The 20,362-nt window shown below is 39.8% G+C and overlaps 1 protein-coding gene across 8 annotated transcripts in view; it reads right to left on the reverse strand.

Annotated features, from left to right (window-relative positions):
• Window positions 1-20,362, reverse strand: part of VEPH1 (ventricular zone expressed PH domain containing 1) — a 246,924-nt gene that overhangs the window by 116,254 nt on the left and 110,308 nt on the right. For all 8 annotated transcript variants that reach the window (XM_054681217.2, XM_054681216.2, XM_001152941.6 and 5 more), the window contains one exon: window positions 8,265-8,485. In XM_054681217.2, the coding sequence (XP_054537192.1) occupies window positions 8,265-8,485 (221 nt within the window). The remainder of the gene's footprint in view (window positions 1-8,264; window positions 8,486-20,362) is intronic.

A 20,362-nucleotide genomic window follows, 5' to 3' on the forward strand; every position in this document is an offset into this window, starting at 1 on the left:
ATTTTCTTATTTTTAATATCTGCAATCACTTCATCACAGTCTGATAAGAAACAGTTTGCAGATGGGCACTGGTCTAGTGGATATGCCAACACCTATTATAATGCACACCTGTAACAAAGTGCTAATGCTACTCATTAACATTTACAGAGGGCTTTCTATGTATAGTCTTCACTGTTCTAAATCTGGTACATGAATTGCTTCTCACACAATCAAGGGAGGCTGGCCCTATTAGTAACTCCATTTACAGATGAGGAAACTGAGGCACACTTCAGGTCACTTAGCCAAACCAACATTAAATCCAACTGTTTGCCTCCAGAGCTCTCACTTAACACTCCACTCTGCACACTTCCTCTAAGTAGGTGTGATTCAGGTTACATCTGAATCTACCCCAGGAATAAGTAATACATATTAGGGCACTGGTGATATAGCACGGTAACCAAGAAGAGTTATTACAATCTGATATCTCTGAATAACATCCTGTGGGAATCAGACACCAGAATAGAGTTGATACATAGTCACGGGAGCAACCCTTTGTATTAATTGGAAAAGTGAATTTTGGCACCCTCTTTTAACACAAACTAAAAAGGTGTTCAAAACTCAGAAAATGTCATGCAAATGGCAACTTTAAAGTTCAATTATGACAGATACTAAAAAGGAATAGGGAGCATTTGGGGAACCAAAATAGTGAATAGCTAGGTCATCAGGGTCCAGGAAGAAGTGTCTGAGCACCAGCTGGCACCCTGGCCCTCCTCTCACGTGGGTTGTAGAGGGTCAAGGTCCTCTTACCTCTTCTCCCACAGACACCCTTTTTCCTCATTCCCTAGGCTAGAACTTTGGTGTTCTCTGTCTTGCTTGAAATGGGAAGCCAGGGCATGGGTGCCTCATGAAAAGCTTTCTTTTTTTGTGTGCCCTGTGTTTTGAACATTGCTATGTTACAGAAAATGGACCTGGTTCCCCATGAAGCTGATATTACATTGCCCACACTCCATACTGGGGCTGCCCGAGTCTCTACCCTACTGTGTCCTTACATGGCAGAGCCAGCCTGTCTGAGGTCTCACACTCCCTGGGCCTGCTTCATTGTCTCCAAAGCTGATAACAATGTCTCCTACCTACATCTCATGCTGATAGATGAATTCCTGAAATGCCTTTAAAGACCTTCACATCACCCTAAATGCTGCGTTAAGGGAGGACAACTGGTGGAGTAAATGAATAACAGCTGGAACATAAATGGTACCACATGTCAGACTTAACCTCTTCAGTAAGAAGACGGGCCCAAAACCGAAGCCTTTCCTTCCTTTTCCATGCACAGAGGAGTAACAACAGCCACAGCTACTGCCACAAATGGCTGTTATGATTTTCTTTTTACACAAGTGATCACCATAGACCTCTCTAGATTGAAAAGAGATACTCGTTTCTTATCAAAACTCTTGTTTCATTCTTAAAATTTACCTTGGTGGGGCAAAATTATAGTCAGCTTTTCCTAAGCAGGGGGCAATGCTGACCAGAATGTCCCATGTTTTTAATTATGGTTCTGAACTGACTCGTGTACCTTCCCTGAACCAACAGCTGCTTTCAAAGAATTAATTTCTCTTTGTACGAACATGTCTTACCTAAAAATGTGGAAGTTCTTGTGAACACTTTAAGACCTTATTTTTCCTTCCATAGAGCATGGGCTGTGAATATTAGCTCTTCAAGTCTGTGGAAGAGTAGAGGGACACAGAAGGACACCTAATACTCCAGGCCAGGATGGCATGTGCTGGGAGGTGGAAAGGTTGTATGAACTGTGGGAGCTCAGAGGAAAGCACAGATCACTATGTGTGATGGTGGGTGGAAAAGGCCTCATGGAGAAGTAGTACCAAACTGGAGTCTTGGTTCTGAATGCCAGCTTTCAATGGGAAGAGAGGCACAAAGAGGGCATTCTAGAAGGTGATGGTAAAGGTTAGTGGGGTACCTCTTTGGGGAGGAATAGGCAAAAGTTACCCTTGACATTCCTTTAATATTCTTTTGAATTATCCATGAAATACTGTGAAAACTGTAACTCTTATCCACACTGAAATTTGAGATTCACTGGACTAGATTAAAAGAAGAAATTAAGAGAAACTTAATGAACTGATGTCTGGGCGTTTGTATTACTGGCCCTCCAGGAATTACCATGGACTCACAGCAAGAATTTTACTTTGTTCTTGCCTGTCTGCAAGGTTTACTCTATTACGCTCTACTATGAAGTTTCTATTATCCTGATGCATATGAAAAGACTTTTTGTTGTGAGGATTAAACAAATCAGAGGGGAAAGCTCCTAGCACAGGAGCTACCATGTGGTAAGAGCTGGTTTAAAGCTTGATCAGGCCTACATATGCAGAATTTTTTGCAGAGTTGCAGAGAAGAACTTGGCCCCCTGTTCTCTGCAGTTTGTGTTGTGGACTCAGTGAAGAGCGATTACTTTCAAGGTCTTGGACAATGTCTTGGGGACATGATGTCTAAGCATGTGCATTACTGTTATTTCAGTAGAGCTAGGTTCTGATGTGACTCCCAGGATGTCAAGATGGGAACTCTGGAATGACAGGTTGCAAAGGGCCTCGTAGTTGAAAAGGTTCTTTACAGGCTGTGTTGCTTGAGTATACATTAGGGCCACACAATACATCAAATATGTCTCTTTGCTGTACTCCATTTCTTTGATGTTCATTGCATGGAATGTGGGATAAATGGAATTCTGGAGCCACTCCAAGGAAGACAGATTTCCTGGAGTCATTTTTCTTTGAATATAGTTGAGTTACCCTATTTTCCCTTCATTCTCCTGCATGTGCTATTGTTTTATTTCCTTCCCTCCTTTGTATCATCTCTTTTCCCTTATACCAAAGTCAGATTTACACCTATTCAGTCAGTTTTGACTATAATTTAGCTTTCATTATCCCTTTCTGTTTTCAGGCCTGATTCTTAAAGTGAAGAGCAAGCATAAAATCTCATAATCACTACCACCATCACTACCAAAACAACAAAAAAAACGCAACATTCATGTAACTAAGCCAGAGGATTGGAGAAACTATAATCACACACTTTGTCTTAAACTTTTCTTACACAAACAACTTCTTTTTTTCCCCATGACTTTCACGGCTTTGGCTGAAGTTTGCAGGCTGGATCTGAGGGAACTGTAACCTTCCTCTACCCTCCTCTGCCCCAGGCCTGTGTCAGGACCCTTTCTCCTTTTTTCCTTGGGTCTCCCCTTCTGCTTTTTGCCATCATCATCCTCTCTCCCTATCTTTTCTCATTTGTCATATTTATCTCCCACTGCTGCTTTCTCTCCACAATTTCCATCCCTCAAAGTTTCCATCCCCAACTGGGGCCTGTGCCTAACTTCCTACTAAGACCACCTGTGACAAATTGCCCCCATTCTGATGGTGCCTGATTATAGCAGCCTCCCTGGCGCCACATTCATTTGGCAAAGGCATCTTCTAGGCAATGATCACTCCACTGCTCAGCTCAGCCAGTTACAGAGGTGCCCAGAGCTCACCCTCTCCCTCCCCAGCTTCAACTGGGCCCTGGCAGACAAATAACTTGATGTTGAGGGGTAGATAGGACTTGCACGGTATTGAAAGGTATAGATCTCTTCTCCAACCTGACACCTTCTCCTTTGCAATGCGTAATAGCCCTTGTACCCTTTTGCTTCTTCAGAATTAATTTAAAAAATATAAATGCTTTGCTTGGCTCTCCTGTTATTTAGCCTCTGTTGGTTTATTATTTACATATAAACATTCTTTCTAAAACAGGAGCAGGAAAAGTGCAAGTGGACTCACCTGGTGCTTCTAACAAAACTCACTCAATTTATTCAGTCGTTTGGCACAAGAAAGCCTCCTGTCTGCTTCAGTTTTCCATTCTTTCTAGGATGCTAATTGTTTTTCTTTTGATAATCTTGTAGTTTTGGCCTGAAGTCTAAAATCTGGCCTGCTGGGCTACGTGTCAGATTTGTAAATTAGATGACATCTGTTTTGAATTTTATCATCTTTAATTTTCTTTCAAGCTCTCTTCACTTATTCATTTCCCCTTTAATTGTAAGGATCAGATTTTGCTGCATGCTTTAGACAAAAGTGCAGACCTTTCTGCTTTGGGGGCAGGTTAAAATGACTGAAGTTAAATGGTCACAATGAAGGGTATTCAAGGAAAAGATGTTGGGAGAGAAGCCTTAGCAACCATTCCAGAGAGGATGAGCCGTTCAGACAAAAGGCTGGCTGTCCACACGAGGGTTTAGAGATTCCCACTGAATAATTACAATCGATTAGAAGAAGATTGACAGCGAGGGGTTGAACTGAGAGAAGTATTTTCAATTGAGAGAGGTTGAGGTGGGGGATGATGGCAGTCGTGGTAGGAGGTGAGTGGTGACCTTTTCATCTCTTTACATTTCATTTTGCCCTTTCTTTCTTTCCTACTCTCCTGCCCTCTCACCTCAGAAAAATACTAAAAAAAAAAAAAAAAAAGATATTTAAAATGCATTCTCATACATGCAGACTCATATTTTCATAGTGGGACCTTATTTTTTCTTCCTACCTACATATCTCCTAAATTCTTCTTTTCATGGGGAAATTGTTCATTGCTAATTGGGTTGGGCCTTGATATGGTTAGGCTTTGTGTCCCCACCCAAATCTCATCTTGAATTATAATCCCCATAATCTCCACGTGTCAAGGGAGAGACTAGGTGGAGGTAATTGAATCATAGGGGCAGTTTCCCCCATGCTGTTTTCGTGATAGTGAGTGAGTTCCCATGAGAGCTGATGGTTTTATAAGGGGCTGTTTCTGCTTTGCTTGGCACGTCTTCTTGCTGCCTTGTGAAGATGGTGTCTTGCTTCCCCTTTGCCGTCTTCCATGATTGTAAGTTTCCTGAGGTCTCCCAGCCATGCCGAACTGTGAGTTAATTAAACCTCTATCCTTTATAAATTACTCACTCTCAGGCAGTTCTTTACAACAGTATGAAAATGGACTAATACAGGCCTACTTATTAAAAATATATTTTCCTGTTAAGATGCCTATGTAACACACTTATATAATATTTTTTCTCTTTATATAAAGCTTTTCACATATATAATCTCAGAAATGTCAACTGGCCTCTTGAAACCTTGTGTCCATAGGGAAAATAGAGAATAGGTGAGCACTGGCCAGGACATGGGCTCAAACTTTCACTCATGGCACATGTTAGCCATGGCTTGGAGAAGACACACAGTTCAGCTGTGCATACAGCACAGAATGGCTCCCTCAAATACCAACTGCAGAGACTGTAAACCAAACTTCTGAAACCACGTCATTAAAATTGGCCAACAGCAACTTTGTGGGTGCATATAAATGGCAAATCTTTTTAATGATGCTGGCCTTGACTCTCCTGGATGCTGCCATGTGTTCAGGTCATTGCCAGTTAACTTATGGGTCTATGAAAATGCTATTTTTGAATGGTATATATATATATATTATATATATATATATATAGTAGTGATTCTCAAGTGGGGGAGGTTTTTGTTTCCTTGGGGACATTTAGCAAAACCTGGAGACATTTTTGGTTGTCACAATTGAAAGGGGGTGCTTCTTCTATCATCTAGTGGGTAGGGGCCAGCACATTGCTGGTGAATATTCTATAATGCATATGGCAATCTCACAACTGAGTGTTATCTAGCCCAAATATCAATAATACCAGGGTTAAGAAACCCTTGTAATAGGCATCTGTATATCAAACCAGGTGACAACACATTTTTATATGCTCAATCAAACTCATTGTGTTGAAAGAAAAGGACATTTACCAACTCTACCTCTGTGAATAGTTATTGACTTTGATGACACTATTGGTCAGATTACATTCTCTGTGTGTAGGGGTTAAGAGATCGTCCCAGGTTGGCTTCCCTCCTGCGAACTCCTTTCTTGGTTATCAGCATCATCTCCATTTCTATGCGGTCATTCAAGCTACATATCTCTGGGTGTTCATCCACCCCCCTCTTCTTCTTACTCCACCTCCAATAGGTGATCACTTCCTCATAATTTTGTGTCCTCTAATATAATGATCTGCCCTGACTTCTTAGGCTCTCATCATTTTGTCTAGACCTCTCACTTTGTCTCTTGCCAACTGGCTGCTCCAACCAAATTAATTCAATGCTTCATGATGTTAGTTACTCCTGATTTACCTATTCATTTGGTGAAAATATTTGAGTGCTTACTATCTGTTAATTCCTGTGCTAAGAGCTGTGATAATTCTCTGGATTAAAATCTTTCCAAGCCTCCATGTTGCTTACAGAACAAACCCTTGCTTCTAACACAGCATGAAAGGCCTCTGATAATCTGCCTCTGACCTAACTTTTCAACTTACTTTCCTGCCCTACTGAACAAATTATCTTTCCTCAGTCTGAGCACATATTATTAAGCCCTTGTATCTTTGTATGTGCTATTTTTTTTAATTTGTGGTATCCTTTCTACCCTTATCTGGGGAATTTTCGTTCATTCTGTGCAACTTGACCTAGTTTCTAGAGAAATGCTTGGCACATGGAAGATAATAAATAGGAAATGAACTTAAATTTTACCTTCTCTGTGAAATATTCGACTCTCTGGCTGCTGGTCAGTACATCCCTTTTTCACCATAGCCCATTGTATGCACTTTTAGCACATCACATCCTCTGACTGTGACTCTTGATGGTAAGGATAGTACCTTATATCTCTTAGGACCTCCAGGCTCTACACCATGCTGAACATAAAGTAGACCCAAATGACTAAATGCTCACTACTCTATCAAGATGGCTTCTCATGGAATTCTTGTTTCACACTGGAAATGGCATGCATCATTTGTTATTCCAAAAAACCCACAGAATTTGACACTAGTCTCAAATGGGCCCCACCCTCCTCCATAACTGAGCACCTTCCATTGCCTGTGATCTGAATTATGGAGATGGGGTCGAGTCCATCCTCTGTCATTTAGTCATTGTGTAACATTGGGAAGATATTTAACCAGTATCTGAGCCTCTGTTTCTTCTTCTATAAAGTAGGAGTAAGTGACATCTGCCCTTCTTGCCTTGTAGAATGGTCATGAGGATCAAATGAGATTACATACATAAAGGGCTTTTGTAACTTCTAAAGGTCATAAGTTTTTTAAGTTTCTCTCTATTCAAACCAGAGCAAAAACAAATAAAACCCCTCCCTCAACCTTGCATGGCCTTGTATGTTTTTTCCAAAGACAAGCTTCTTGAAAAGGCCAGTTTGTGCATTGTGTCCACTCTCTCTGCAAGCCCCATCACCCTGTTTTCTGCTAGCCACACCAATGGCAGCTTCCTCACCTCAATCGTCAATAATTTCCTCATGGCCAACACCTATGCACACTTTTCTGCTCTTCCCTCACTTGATCTGGCTCATCTGCCTCTTCCTGAGACATCCTCTGCACTGGGGCCAGGGTGAGCTTCCTGAAATCTGGACTGATTATACCCTGCCATGTACGAAGCTCCACAATCACTCCTCACTGCTTAGAGGGTAAAACTGAACTCCTTAGTCCACTCTGTTGAGCCTATCATCCACTGGTCCCTGCCTACCACTTCATCAGCATCTCCTAATGTTATTTTCCTTGTAACATAACCCTAGTCATACAAAATGACTTCTGTTTCCAGAAAGTGCTTTTTCAAATGCTGCCCAAAAGACAGCCTGGTGAAATCTGGTCATCTTTCACTACTTGGTTCAAAATATCACCTCTTCAGAGGAACCTCCTCTGATAACAGCTTCCCACCCCTCTCCCTTTGATGCAGAAGTACATACTCTATCTCTGTATTTTCCATGCCCCTTGAACTCATCTTGATAAGCATAACCTTTCGGCCATTCTGCTATTCTCCCATTATGCACTTAAATATTTATCTCATACTAGTCAGTGAGCTTCTTGAATACAAGAAACCTGCTTATCTCTCTATATATGTCTAGCTTCCTGATACATAGTAAGCTATGTTCGATTATTCAGTATGACAATTTAAATTGTTAACTGCTTGCTGAGTAAATAAACGGGTGCTATAAAATATTACTTGCACTATGTTCTAATTCCTTTACCATATTTTGTGAACCTTTTAAATTTATTGTTTTGTTACATTCTGGTTTTCACACATTTAGAAGAAAGATTCTGGCAAGTGCCATAATTTATACAGATATTATTCTCTGTTGAGATACAGGTTTTAGCTTCCTTTGGAAGTTAGAGAGGCTTAACTGTCTGCATTCTACCCCCACAGGTGCACAGCAGCTCCCTGAGGTACACAGAAGCTCTTGCTCACCTGCCACTTCCAGCCTTGGTATTTTCCAGTTGTCGGGTAAGGAGTTTAGCAATGGCAGTGAAGCTGTTGCTCATGCGGAAGATGTCTCTGCTCTGAGGGCCCAAGATTGAGGAGAAGGTGTCGGTGATGCTTTTAATCTCCAGCAGGAGAATATGGTGAAACGAATGCTCCATGTTGGCCAGTTGGCTCACCAGGTATGTCAGGCAGCTCCTGGCTCTCTCCTGCCAAAAACAATGAAGAAAATAGGTTTATCTTTTAGAAGAAAATCATCCAGGCATGGTGGTCATGCCTGTAATCCCAGCACTTTGGGAGGCTGAGGTGGGTGGATGGCTTGGAACTCCTGATCGAGAACAGGAGTTTGCAACCAGCCTGGGCAACATGGTAAAACCCCATCTCAACTTAAAAATACAAAAAACTAGCTGGGCACAGTGGCACATGCCTGTAATCCCAGCTACTTGAGAGGCTGAGGCACGAGAATCACTTGAACGCAGGAGGCAGACGGTGCAGTGAGCCAAGATCGTGCCACTGCACTCCAGCCTGGGAGACAGAGGGAGACTCGGTCTCAGAAAAAAAAAATTAATAAATAGAAAAGAAAAAATCAGAGTCCCATGAGCAGCAGATGATAATTCTATAGGGAGCTGACTCAGGGAGCTAGCTCAAGTTGAATAATCAGTTTCATTCATAGTTCCTCTGAATCTGCTTCTTTGAGATTTTTAATTTATTCCTGATTTCCAGGACAGACTAATATGCAAACATACTCATTAACCTATCTTTCCAGGTCAAAACCTCTCAACCATCATAAATGATGAGACCCCACACATGCACCTCTCACAACTATGTGAGCTGCTAACTCCACCTGCACGGGGCAGGTACGGTCCATGGTCTCAAAGTGAGCCTTGACCCTGGCACACTTAACCCATCTGTCTGTCGGGGTGATGGTTGCATATTCCACTAGTGTGCTAGGTTGATTTCCTTGCTGCAGGTTTTCTCACTGACTTGTTAACTTTAAGCATCTTTCAGTGTATTACAGTTTTTATATGCTTGGCCGATTGAGTAGATTATATTATCTAGGTTTAACCAAGCTAACTTTCACAGTCATCTAAGTTCCTTCAAAGAATGAAAGATTAAGGACAATATGAATAATGTAGGCATGAGCAAATAAGAAAATGGCTTAGCTGACACATCTCTTATACCTATTAAAACTCCTCATTAGCCATATTTTGAGGCAACGTGATCTAATCTGACATGACTGGAAGTTAGCCAAAAAATTCAATATTCAAAATTATTGAAAAGGTTATTTGAAATGTAGATTTGTGCCCAATAGAAATAATGATATACCATTAATAAATAACAATTTAAAATATGGCTTATTTCACATTTAACTTTTCTTTTAAAATCTTATTTTTGTGTATGTCTAAAATTTTTTCTTGTTAGTATAGTGGAACATATGTATAAATATAAATAAATATATACTGGAAGTTGCTGCTCACAATCCTTCTGACTAACTGGTGCACAGATCTAGATTACTCTTCTCGTTAGGAATTCTTATTTACCCTTTGTGCTAGCATTTGAAGCCTTAATTTCCTTCAAGGTGCAACTCTTCCATGCAGCTGTCTCCAGTGACTCCTGCGTAAATTTTTACTGCATTAAAGACTCTTTAAAAATCTTAATTTTATTTTATTTTAGTATCTTTTTGAGACAGAATTTTACTCTGTTGACCAGGCTGGAGTGCAGAGGTGTGATCATGGCTCACTGCAGCCTTGACCTCCTGGGCTCAAGCTATCCTGCTGCCTCAGTCTCCTATGTAGGTGCACCACAGGTGTGTGCCACCACACTCAGCTATTTTTTATTTTTTAATTTTTTTGTAGAGACAGGGTCTCACCGTGTTGCCCAGGCTGGCCTGGGCTCAAGTAATCCTCCTGCCTCAGCCTCCCAAAATGCTAGGATTACAGGCGTAAGCCACCGTGTCCAGCCAAAAATCTTTTTAGTACTTAATTGCATTTGATCATTTGCTTACTCATGCTCTTATTTAATCACCAAATAGGTATGGCATGCCTATAATATGCTTTTACTAGACTCTAGATAACAAAGGTGAATGAAAGGATGCCCTTGCTTTTAAAGAACACACAATCCCCCTCACCTTTTATTTATAATTTCCTAATGGTTACATGTGCCAGTCAAGTCTTCTAAAGGAGCTACTTCTCAGTCATCAGTCATCAACCTGGCACTAAATTGAGCCTGTGGATTCTACACCCAGTGTGTGTGTCTCAATTTACTGATTTAAGAAAACCTTATATATCAAAATATGACCTTATAAATAAAGTATGTTGTTACAAAGGAATTCTGTGCTTTACAATAAATATTTAATACAGAACAAATTTAAGTAGTGAAGTTCCCTCATTTTTGGTACTTGATTTTCAAAGATTCCATGTACAGTTGCACTGGAACATATCTCTTGGGGTAAATGGGGTACTTCTGCCATCAATCCCTTATTTATTTTTTAAACCCCACTAGGGCACAGTGTCCTGTATGGGTATGTGAGACAGAGGCTTGTGCTTTCATGAGCTGGACAGCTAGTTGAAGCTAAAGACATCTATTCATCAAAGAATAATGTTAGATGAATGAAAATAAAAGACCCCTGGAATATGTTCCTGGAGACCCTGTTTCATATTTTGGGTCATACAATTGCCAGGTTGCAGAACAATACTTAAATGCTCTTGGATCCAACAGTTTTTGTTTTTTTTTGCAACATAGACTCATTTATTAATTCAAAGTCTCCATGTGTGAATTCATGATATGCAATGCATCAAGGGACATTTTCTATTCCTGATTTAAAGGTAAAAGCTGGATGTGGGGGGTCCCTACCATATGCCAGACCCCCTTCTAGAAGTCAGGAACATATCACTGAAGAAAAAGCACAAAAATTCCTGCCACAATAATGAGGCAGACAGACAATAAACAAAATATCTTTGTAAAATGTATAGTGTGTTAGATGGAAAAACGTGCCTCAAAGGAAAATGAAGCAGAAGGGGGAGCCAATGGTAAATAATGTACGTAGGACACATCTCAGAGAGAAGGCGACATTTGAATTTGGCAAGGTTTCAGACTCTAAACTCAACATTCTCAGTAACCTTAGAAAACAATTACCATAAATTTATCCTGCTTGATATAGGGTGGTAGGAAGATACAGGAACTGAATTTTATATGCTGTTTGTCCTACTAAGATGTAATTTAAAATTTGAGGTAACTTCCTTACTTTCAGAAGTAGATTTTTCATTAGAATTTTTAAAAACCGTTTCACAAACATTTCATTTGCTTATGCAATAAATGTCCCCATGGTTTCATTAAGAATCCTTCTCACTATAAAAATTTGCAAGCCCCTTCTTTAAAGCATGTGTCTTTTAAAAGGTGAAGGTCGTTGTGTGGGTATTTGCTGAAATCAACATAATTCTGAATGATCGCTGGCAGCCAACTGAGTTGAAGGGAAAATTAATCACAGTGCAGGAACAGGAAAAATTATAACTGCTCTGGAACTAAAGTATGAAACCAAGCCAACCTCACATCATTTGTTCTGAAACCTTGGAGCACATCCATGTACCTCACAGGGGTAACAGATGTGATTTTGGATTAGAAAGTGTGATATTAGGGCAGGAAGGGGGTTAGGAGATTCTGATTTCTTTCTCAGCTTCATGATATTTTGTCTCTGAGGGCTAGTGACTGGATTTTCCTGCTTTCAGTCACCCCATTGAGGGGTAGGGTCAGCACCTGTAAGCCTTAATTGTGGGTCTGACCTTATCCCTGCTGACACAAATTCATTGTTTATTATTAAACAAAAATAGCTGGCCCAGAGAGGGCACTTACTCTAAGCACCAAGCATATTCTATACTCTGTTCAGGTATTTACTCATATAATCCTCCAAATAATGCTATAAGTACTAGAATCATTGCCACTTTAACAAGGAGGAAACTGAAGCACAGATAGGAGACTAACTTGCTCAAGGCCACATATGCCCTCCCTGTTTCTACATCTAGACCCTCACTTGCTATACTGCCAGCTCCTCCCATCAAAAAAAAAAAAAACTAAACTAAATGACCTATGCACATATTTTTCCACTCCTTTTTCCTACATCTCATTCATCATCAGAGTTATGTGGTCTTTTTTGTTAACTATTTTTAATTTAGTTATATAAATATTATAAATACTCTGTATATACAAAATAGATCAGCAATTCTCAAATCTTTTGGTTTTAGGACCGCTTTACACTCTTGAAAATGATCAAAGATCCCAGAGTTTTTGTTATCTGGTTTATATCTATTGGTATTGGCCATATTGGAAGTTAAAATAGGCAATTTTTAAAATGTATATTTTCATTAAAAAATCACATTTTCCAAAACAAAAAATTTAGTGAGAAGACTGGCATTCCTCTATATTTTTGCAAATTTCTTTAGTAACTTCTTAATAGATGACATCTATATTCTCATATGTTTCTGTATTTGATCTGTTAAATCTGGCCTCATAAAGATTTGAAGTTAGAAAAGGGAAGACTATTTTCAAAATAGCCTTGATAATTGTGAATATTCTTCTTGGACGCTACACCAAAACTCAACAAGTAGTTTCTCAAAGGTTAGTTGTGATATGTGACTTTAATTAACTTTGTATCCTATTACATTAAAATCCACTGGTCTGTCTTGCACTTTGATTAAATCTTTTACCTATGCATGACTTTGAAATATTAAGCATTAGTCATTTTGAAAAATATGGGTTTACTGTGTTAGGCATATCTTCCAAAGGTTGATGCATTTCATTATATAATATAAAAAACATTGCATTCACTATTTTCACCACTGATCTCATCAGAAAAGTCTTTTAAGTATTGGGAAACTTTCAAGTTTACAGTGGCAGATAATAGATTTTCCAAAACTCCAATTTTCATTTGCAAGCTCAAATTGTATCACTGGCAGCAAATACTAGCATCAGTAGTTTTGCTTGAAATGAAAGGCTCACTTCATTCATTTTCTGGATAATGTCTACCAAACAGCCCCAAACAAATAATCATAGATTGTTCATTAGTTGTTATTTCAAGTAAAAATGGTTCCACAAAAAAAAAAAAGTGGTTAGTTTGGCACATAGGCAAATAACACATGGTTTTTTTTTCTTAAGATAACCACTGAATTTCTGTATTTCAATCAGCAGCATAAGTGCCAAGCCAATGAATCCTTCCCATTTAGCCACAGAGAAACTTAAGAAGATGTGTACTCAGGATTGAGATTTAATAAAATTAATAATTTCTACTACTTCATCAGGTTAATTCAGTGGTTTCCAGGGGGAGGCAGTGGGGAAAAGAAAGGGAGAGGAGTGATTTTTTTCCTCCCCAGAGGGCATTTGGAGAATGTCTGGAGACATTTTTGTCACGACTAGGAGAATGGGAGGGCTAGTGGTATCTGGTGGGTAGAGGCCAAACACCCCACAATGCACAAGACAACCACACAACCGAGAGTTGTTTGGTCCAAAATGTCAATATTGCCAAGGCTGAGAAACACTGACTTAGGAGAAACTGGCTTTTTTTTTCTTGTCCTGCAAACGTGTGGTGGTAAAGAATATGACTACGAGTACAGTGTGGTGCCACTGTCTTGTCTTGGTTTGTGCCTAGGCACTTGCAGTTTAAACCACCATTGCTTTGTTCTATTAATGCAAATGTCAACACAGTGAAAATGGTAAATAATGTCTTAGTATTATTGTAAAAATAGCTTTGACCTTACAGATTCCCTGAAAAGGTCTTGGTGTCCATGGACCATGCTGAGTATTGATGAACTCAGGATCAGGAGTCAAATAAATATTTTCTCTAAAGGAACAGACAGTAAATATTTCCAGTTTAGTGGGTCAGATGGTCTCTTGTTGTGGGAAAAGAGCTAAAAGCAATAAGTAAATTAGTGGATGTGGCTGGATTTGGCCCACAGGCAGTAATTTGTTGACCCCTGAACTAGATTATATGTTTGCAAAATTGCATTGGCCATTTTTTTCACTTTTTATTATTTTGTTTTTTTAATACTACTACTCCAGTTTCATAAAGGTGCTCTGCTATCCTTTGTCAGAAAAACAGAACACAACTCAGAAAATGGCCAAACATGAAAATGTGGGGGTCTGGATAATAACAATAGCTTCCATTCACTAAGCATCCACTGTATGTCTGGTACTTGACATATGCATTTTAACTTAATCTTCACAATGACCTTGCAAAATGAGTATCTAGATGAGGATATTGATGTAAAGAGGGATAGTAACTTCACTAAAGTTGCACAGGTATAATATAGCTATAAGTGGCAGAGCCAATATTAAATCAAGATTCATCTGATTCCAGAGTTTGAATGTTTCCACATCACTAGGGCTGATAAAAACCATTTAGGGCAGCTCTGTAGGCTGCAGCCCTCCTTTCTGTACTCCACCTGTGGTAGACGTCACCAGCTGATGATAGCATTCTTTCTTCCCTGCTGAACCCAGAAGTTTCCTGATGTTCTTTCTCAGTGCTGTCCTCCTTGTGAGTGGTTCTCAGCACTGGCTGCACATTAGAATCCCCTGGAAAGCTGTTAAAACTATTCTAATGCCAAGTAAATCTCTCCTGCTTCCCAATTCCTGTTCAATTTTATTGAAATGGGTGGAGCTCAGGCATAGGAATTTTTAAACCCCTTGGATGATTCAGATGTGCAGCCAAAGGAGAATCACTGGTCTATGTGGAGTCCTAAATCTCTGAGAATTTGAGAATTTGCTGATGTAGGAAATGTGGATTTGGCCCTATAATCCACATTTTTCTCTCCCCTGTCTTTTATCACTTTACAAATGTAAAAAAATAATAATATATTAGTTGCCTGAATGAAAATATTGCATTTCCCGGGCATTTGTATTTTACACCATTTGATTTAAACACAATCTTTCTTCATAGTTCAACTCTTTGAAGTCTCTACACACATCAAAGATACACTTGCAAGGGCCATTAGAAATGTAAAGCAAATGAGTTTTTTGTTAATGTTCTCTCAATGGAACTTTGCCAGAGTGACTCCAGGCTTTTCTTAGGAGCCTTCAAAAGCCTGAGTGTGGCCAGTGATGCTTAACTGCCTGGGGGCGTATTTATTCCATGAGAGTCTCTTTCTTAATTGAAGAGACTTAGCTCCAGACCAAGAGTTGAAGGGTTTGTACTAGACTCTCCTCCCACCCCAATGCTTCTTTGGCTGTGAGAAACTCTGGTACTGGGGGAGCAATTCTTTGCCCCAAGATTTTCCCAGTTTTAGAACTGCAAGCCTCTTGTCCCTTGTCCTGGGAAACTCCTTAATCATGCGCAAATCAGGACAGTTGACCACCCTCCTCTGGAGAATGTAGGCAGGTAGAAAATTCAACTCAGAGGACTCTGTTCAATAGACTCATATTGCAGGTGAATATGATGATATATCACTCTATATGCTTCCCTATACAGATACAGTTGGCCCTCCATATTGGAGGGTTCTACATCCACAAATTCAACCAATTGCAGGTCAAAATATTTGGAAAAAATAGGAAACAATATAACGATAAAAATAATACAAATAGAAACACAGAATAACTATTTACATAGCATTTACATTGTATTAGGTATTATAAGTAATCTAGAGATGATTTAAAGCACACAGGAAGATGTGCATAGGTTGTATGCAAGTCCTGTGCCACTTTATATAAGTGATTTGAGTATCCTTGGATTTTGGTATCCACGGGGGTTCTGGAACCAATTTTCCTCAGATATTGAGGGATGACTATATATAATATGTTGATTCTTGTTATTTGGGAATAACAAGTAGTTATGTTCCATAAAATTACAACCCTGAATTAGACAATACTGAAGTATTGCTTCTAGAGGAAATTCAGGGTTAGTTTCTTGCAAGCCTCTGGTTACATTTTTGTTAACTGATTCATACATAACATTGTTTTATGTGTGTTTCTGTTTAAAGCTATTTAATATATACTGTTGATTCATTAAATTTGAACCCATGGCCAACAGCAGGGTAATTTATGCCTGAACAAAACTTATCCAACACATGTATTTTCTCCATGAGGCATATCACAGTCTTCTTGTGGTTAGGAACACTAGACAGCACTTTAGTACTATACTTGGGGGACACTTTAAGCAGTGAAATCACCAAAAACAAACAAAAAAAAGCATGAAGATAAGAAAAATGTGGCAATAAAGAGGCCATGAAAAGAATAGATACTTGTTTACAGTATGAGAGCTGAACCAAGACAGCAGGGCATCACTTTGTTCAACCTCAGCTGGGGACAACTGAAGTTTTTTGCTACTCTGTGCACATCTGTGAATGACTTTGTAACCCCAAATCAATACTATAGTGCTTTCAAAGACATTTTTAGCAAGTAGGTAAATTTGAAAATATAAAATCACAGAGCTGGATGGATGGATAGGTAAATAGATGGATAGGTAAGCAGATAGATAGATAGATAGATACATAGATAGATAGATAGATAGATAGATAGATAGATAGATAGATAGATAGATGATAGATAGATAGATAGAAATGCATACATAGATAGACCAATCCATTGATGGATTTCAGATCTTTGTGGATCTTCTGTAAAAGGAAAAAGATTTTCCAAAGCATTAGGGGATGAATTTCTATGAAACTCCTTGCAGTCATGCCCAGAGAGATGCAAGATCAGCTTTACTGAGGTCAGCTGAAATTTTATTTGATTTTAGGTCTTCAGCATATTTTCCAGTTTATCTTCCCTTCTACTTGGCTACCATGGGCAGATTTTCTTATTGCCTTTGCACTAATTGGGCTTTTCTTTCATTAGCAAATTACTAATCATCCTAATCCATGTGAGCATTGTTTTCCATCCACATATTAATTCTTCTCTCCATTACATATTGTTTTATAAATGTGACCCAACTCAGGTGTGCAGATTGAAGACTGGGGACAGTCATTTGCTTTTCACTTGCAACCTGGTTGTTCACAGAAGAATATGAAAAGTGTGGGTAGCACTGGCATATGCTGAAATACTTTTACTTTCTTGGTTCTCCCAATAAAAGACAAAAAAAGTTTGAACAATGTAATTTTTAAAAAGAAAAGATCCATTTGGTTTGGGACAATGAGTTAGGGTTACGATTATAATTCCAATCCCATAGAATGAGAATCCAATCCCAATCTCATAGAATGAGAATTGTAATTTTAAGAAAGTCAAAGGAGGAACTTTTCTACTAATCCTTTTTCAAATGGATCCTGATGTGCTTGGTAAGACATTTATTAAGTAGTGTTAAGTGGAGATATTGAAACTTGTTTTATTTTTGGAGTTGGTTATGAATTGGTTATTTGTGACCATTTTTTAAAAAACACCTCATTTTGTTTTGTTTTGTTTTCTAAGATGGCAGATTAGAGGATTTTCAGAGTGCCTCAGCCATTTGGAAATAGCAAAATAGTACATAAAGATCAGCTCTGTGAGCTTTAATTCAAGAAGGAGAATGGGACTCCACCAGAATCATGAAGGATACCCCAGATCCTGGAGAGGAAAATGCTGGAATAAAGCCCCCATGACAGCATCTGGCTGATAAAAGCTGAAACATGTTTCTGGCCAGCCCACCAAGCTGTGGGTGGTGACCTGTTCCCATTTGCCAGACTAGGGGAAAAGAGCTGTGACCCTTCTGGAGGCCCAGACCTCAGGACTCCCTGAGCCAGAGCTGTGACACACTGTAACATCCCCTCGGGGCTCCATGGTTGCTGGCATCTCCAAGTTTTTGGGCACCACCACATTCCTCTTGTCCAGATGCCAGCGCCCAAAGCGGAAGCTGCTTGAGGCATGCCTGGTCCAGCCACAGCCTTGCATGGAACTTGCAACTCTGCTGATGCCTGGAGCTGCCTGCCGCAGTAGCTGGTGTACCTGGCTTGCTGCGGCCAGATCTTGTACTTTGTCACTCACACACCCCTTGCCGTTCCACACCTGTCTCACCTGTGGTGGGCATGGGGTCTGGGCCAGCAGTGTGAGTCAAGCACAGCCTGCCAGGCTGAGTGGGCAGAGCCAGCCCAATGGTCACAAGGAAAACTTGGGCAGAGGTGCCGCTGGCCATAGAGGTTTCCAGCTGCCAAAGCAGCACCAAAAGAATCCTGTGTCATCAGTACATGAGAGGCAGAGAGCCTCCTTTGTGACTCACTTTTCCACTGGGGATCCAAGCCACCCAAGCTGAGGGAGAGCAGTTTGTTTCTTTCAAGCCCTAGAGCTAACTTGGGGAGAGGCTCTTGGAGATATTCTGAGGGAAAGACAATGGGAAAAACTGCACTTTCCCAGACCTGGGACTGATGGCGGGATGCCATTTTTAATCCAGGTACATATAAAGTCAGCCATTACCAGCGGCATGGCTGCACAGACACTGTGCAGTCCAAAGACTCAGGTCAGAGTCTTTGGGAAATATGGGATTATGTAAAGTGACATACCAATCAGACATTCCTGATAAAGAAGGAGAAAAAGTAAAACACCCGGAAAATATATTTGAGGGAATAATTCACAAAAACTTTCCTAATCTTGCTAGAGAGGTAGGCATCTACACATAAGAAATCCAGAGAATGCCTGTGAGATACCATACAAAATGAACATCACCAAGGAATGTAACTACCAGATTGTCCAAAGTCAATGCTAAAGAGAAAAATCTTAAAGGCAGCTAGAGAAAAAGGGCAGGTCACATACAAAGGCAATCCCATCACGCTAACAGACTTCTTAACAGAAACAAGCAAGGAGAGATTGGGGGCCTATTTTAGCACTCTTAAAGAAAAGAAATTTCAACCAAGAATTTCATACCCCGCCATACTAAAGCTTCATAAATGAAGGAGAAATAAAATATTGTCCAGACAAGGAAGCTGTAAGAGAATTTGTTAACACTAGATCAGCCTTAGAAGAGATCCTTAAGGGAGTTCTAAACATGAAATGAAAGAATGATACCTGCTAAATAATAAAACAAAAACACACTTAAGTACATAGCCTGCAACCACACAATAGAAACTACAAAGCAACCAGCTAACAACTTCATGATAGTATCAAAACCTCATATATCAATATCAACCTTGAATGTAAATGGTTGTATTAGTCCATTTTCACAATCATGGCAGAAGGAGCAAGTCATGTCTTACATGGATGGCAGCAGGCAAAGAGAGAGCACGTATGTAGGGGAATTCCTCTTTTTAAAACCATCAGATCTCATAAGACTTATTCACTATCACGAGAACAGCATGGGAAAGATATGCCCCCATGATTCAATTACCTCCCACCGGGTCCCTCCCACCACATGTGGGAATTCAATATAAGATTTCAGCGGTGACATAGCCAAACTATATCAATGGTATACATCAGGGGTGTACAATCATTTGGCTTCCCTGGGCCACATCGGAAGAAGAAGAATTGTCTTGGGCCACACACAAACTATGCTAACACTAATAATAGCTGATGAGCTAAAAAAAAATCACAAAAAAATCTCATAATGTTTTAAGAAAGTTTATGAATTTGTGTTGGGCTGCATTCAAAGCTGTCCTGGGCCTCATGTGGCCTACAGGTTGTGGATTGGACAAGCTTGGTCTAAATGGTGCATTTAAAAGGCACAGCATCTTATTTAACCACTTTGAGCCTAAGCTTCATCTGTAGATTGGAGCTAACAGTTCGGCGGCAGATACTTTTGATTGCCTATCACTAATCGTATCTCACCCTATCCCCTTCTTTCTTATTGGTATAACGCCCAGCCTGCTATAAAGTGAAAATAGCTATTCTATTTCTCAGGCTCCTTTTAAACTAGGGCATGGGTATGTGATTTAATCCTGGGCAACTGGACCTGATGTGAAGTTTTCTGGGGTAGAAGACTACTGAAAAATGTTTTCCTCCCAGATAAAAAGAGATGGAAGAACACATTCCTGTTCCTTAACCAGACATTGTTGTACCTATATGCACTACCTGGATCTGGGCAGTTATCTTTGCAAGTGTGAGGGTATGTTTATGGGACCAATTCAAATATAATGATGATGGTAGAGAGAGAATAGAAAGAAGCTTATCAAGAGTTCTTGATGATGTTGTGGAACTTCTGAACAAAC

The sequence above is a fragment of the Pan troglodytes genome, chromosome 2 (genome assembly GCF_028858775.2).
Source record: "Pan troglodytes isolate AG18354 chromosome 2, NHGRI_mPanTro3-v2.0_pri, whole genome shotgun sequence".
Lineage (NCBI taxonomy): Eukaryota > Metazoa > Chordata > Mammalia > Primates > Hominidae > Pan > Pan troglodytes.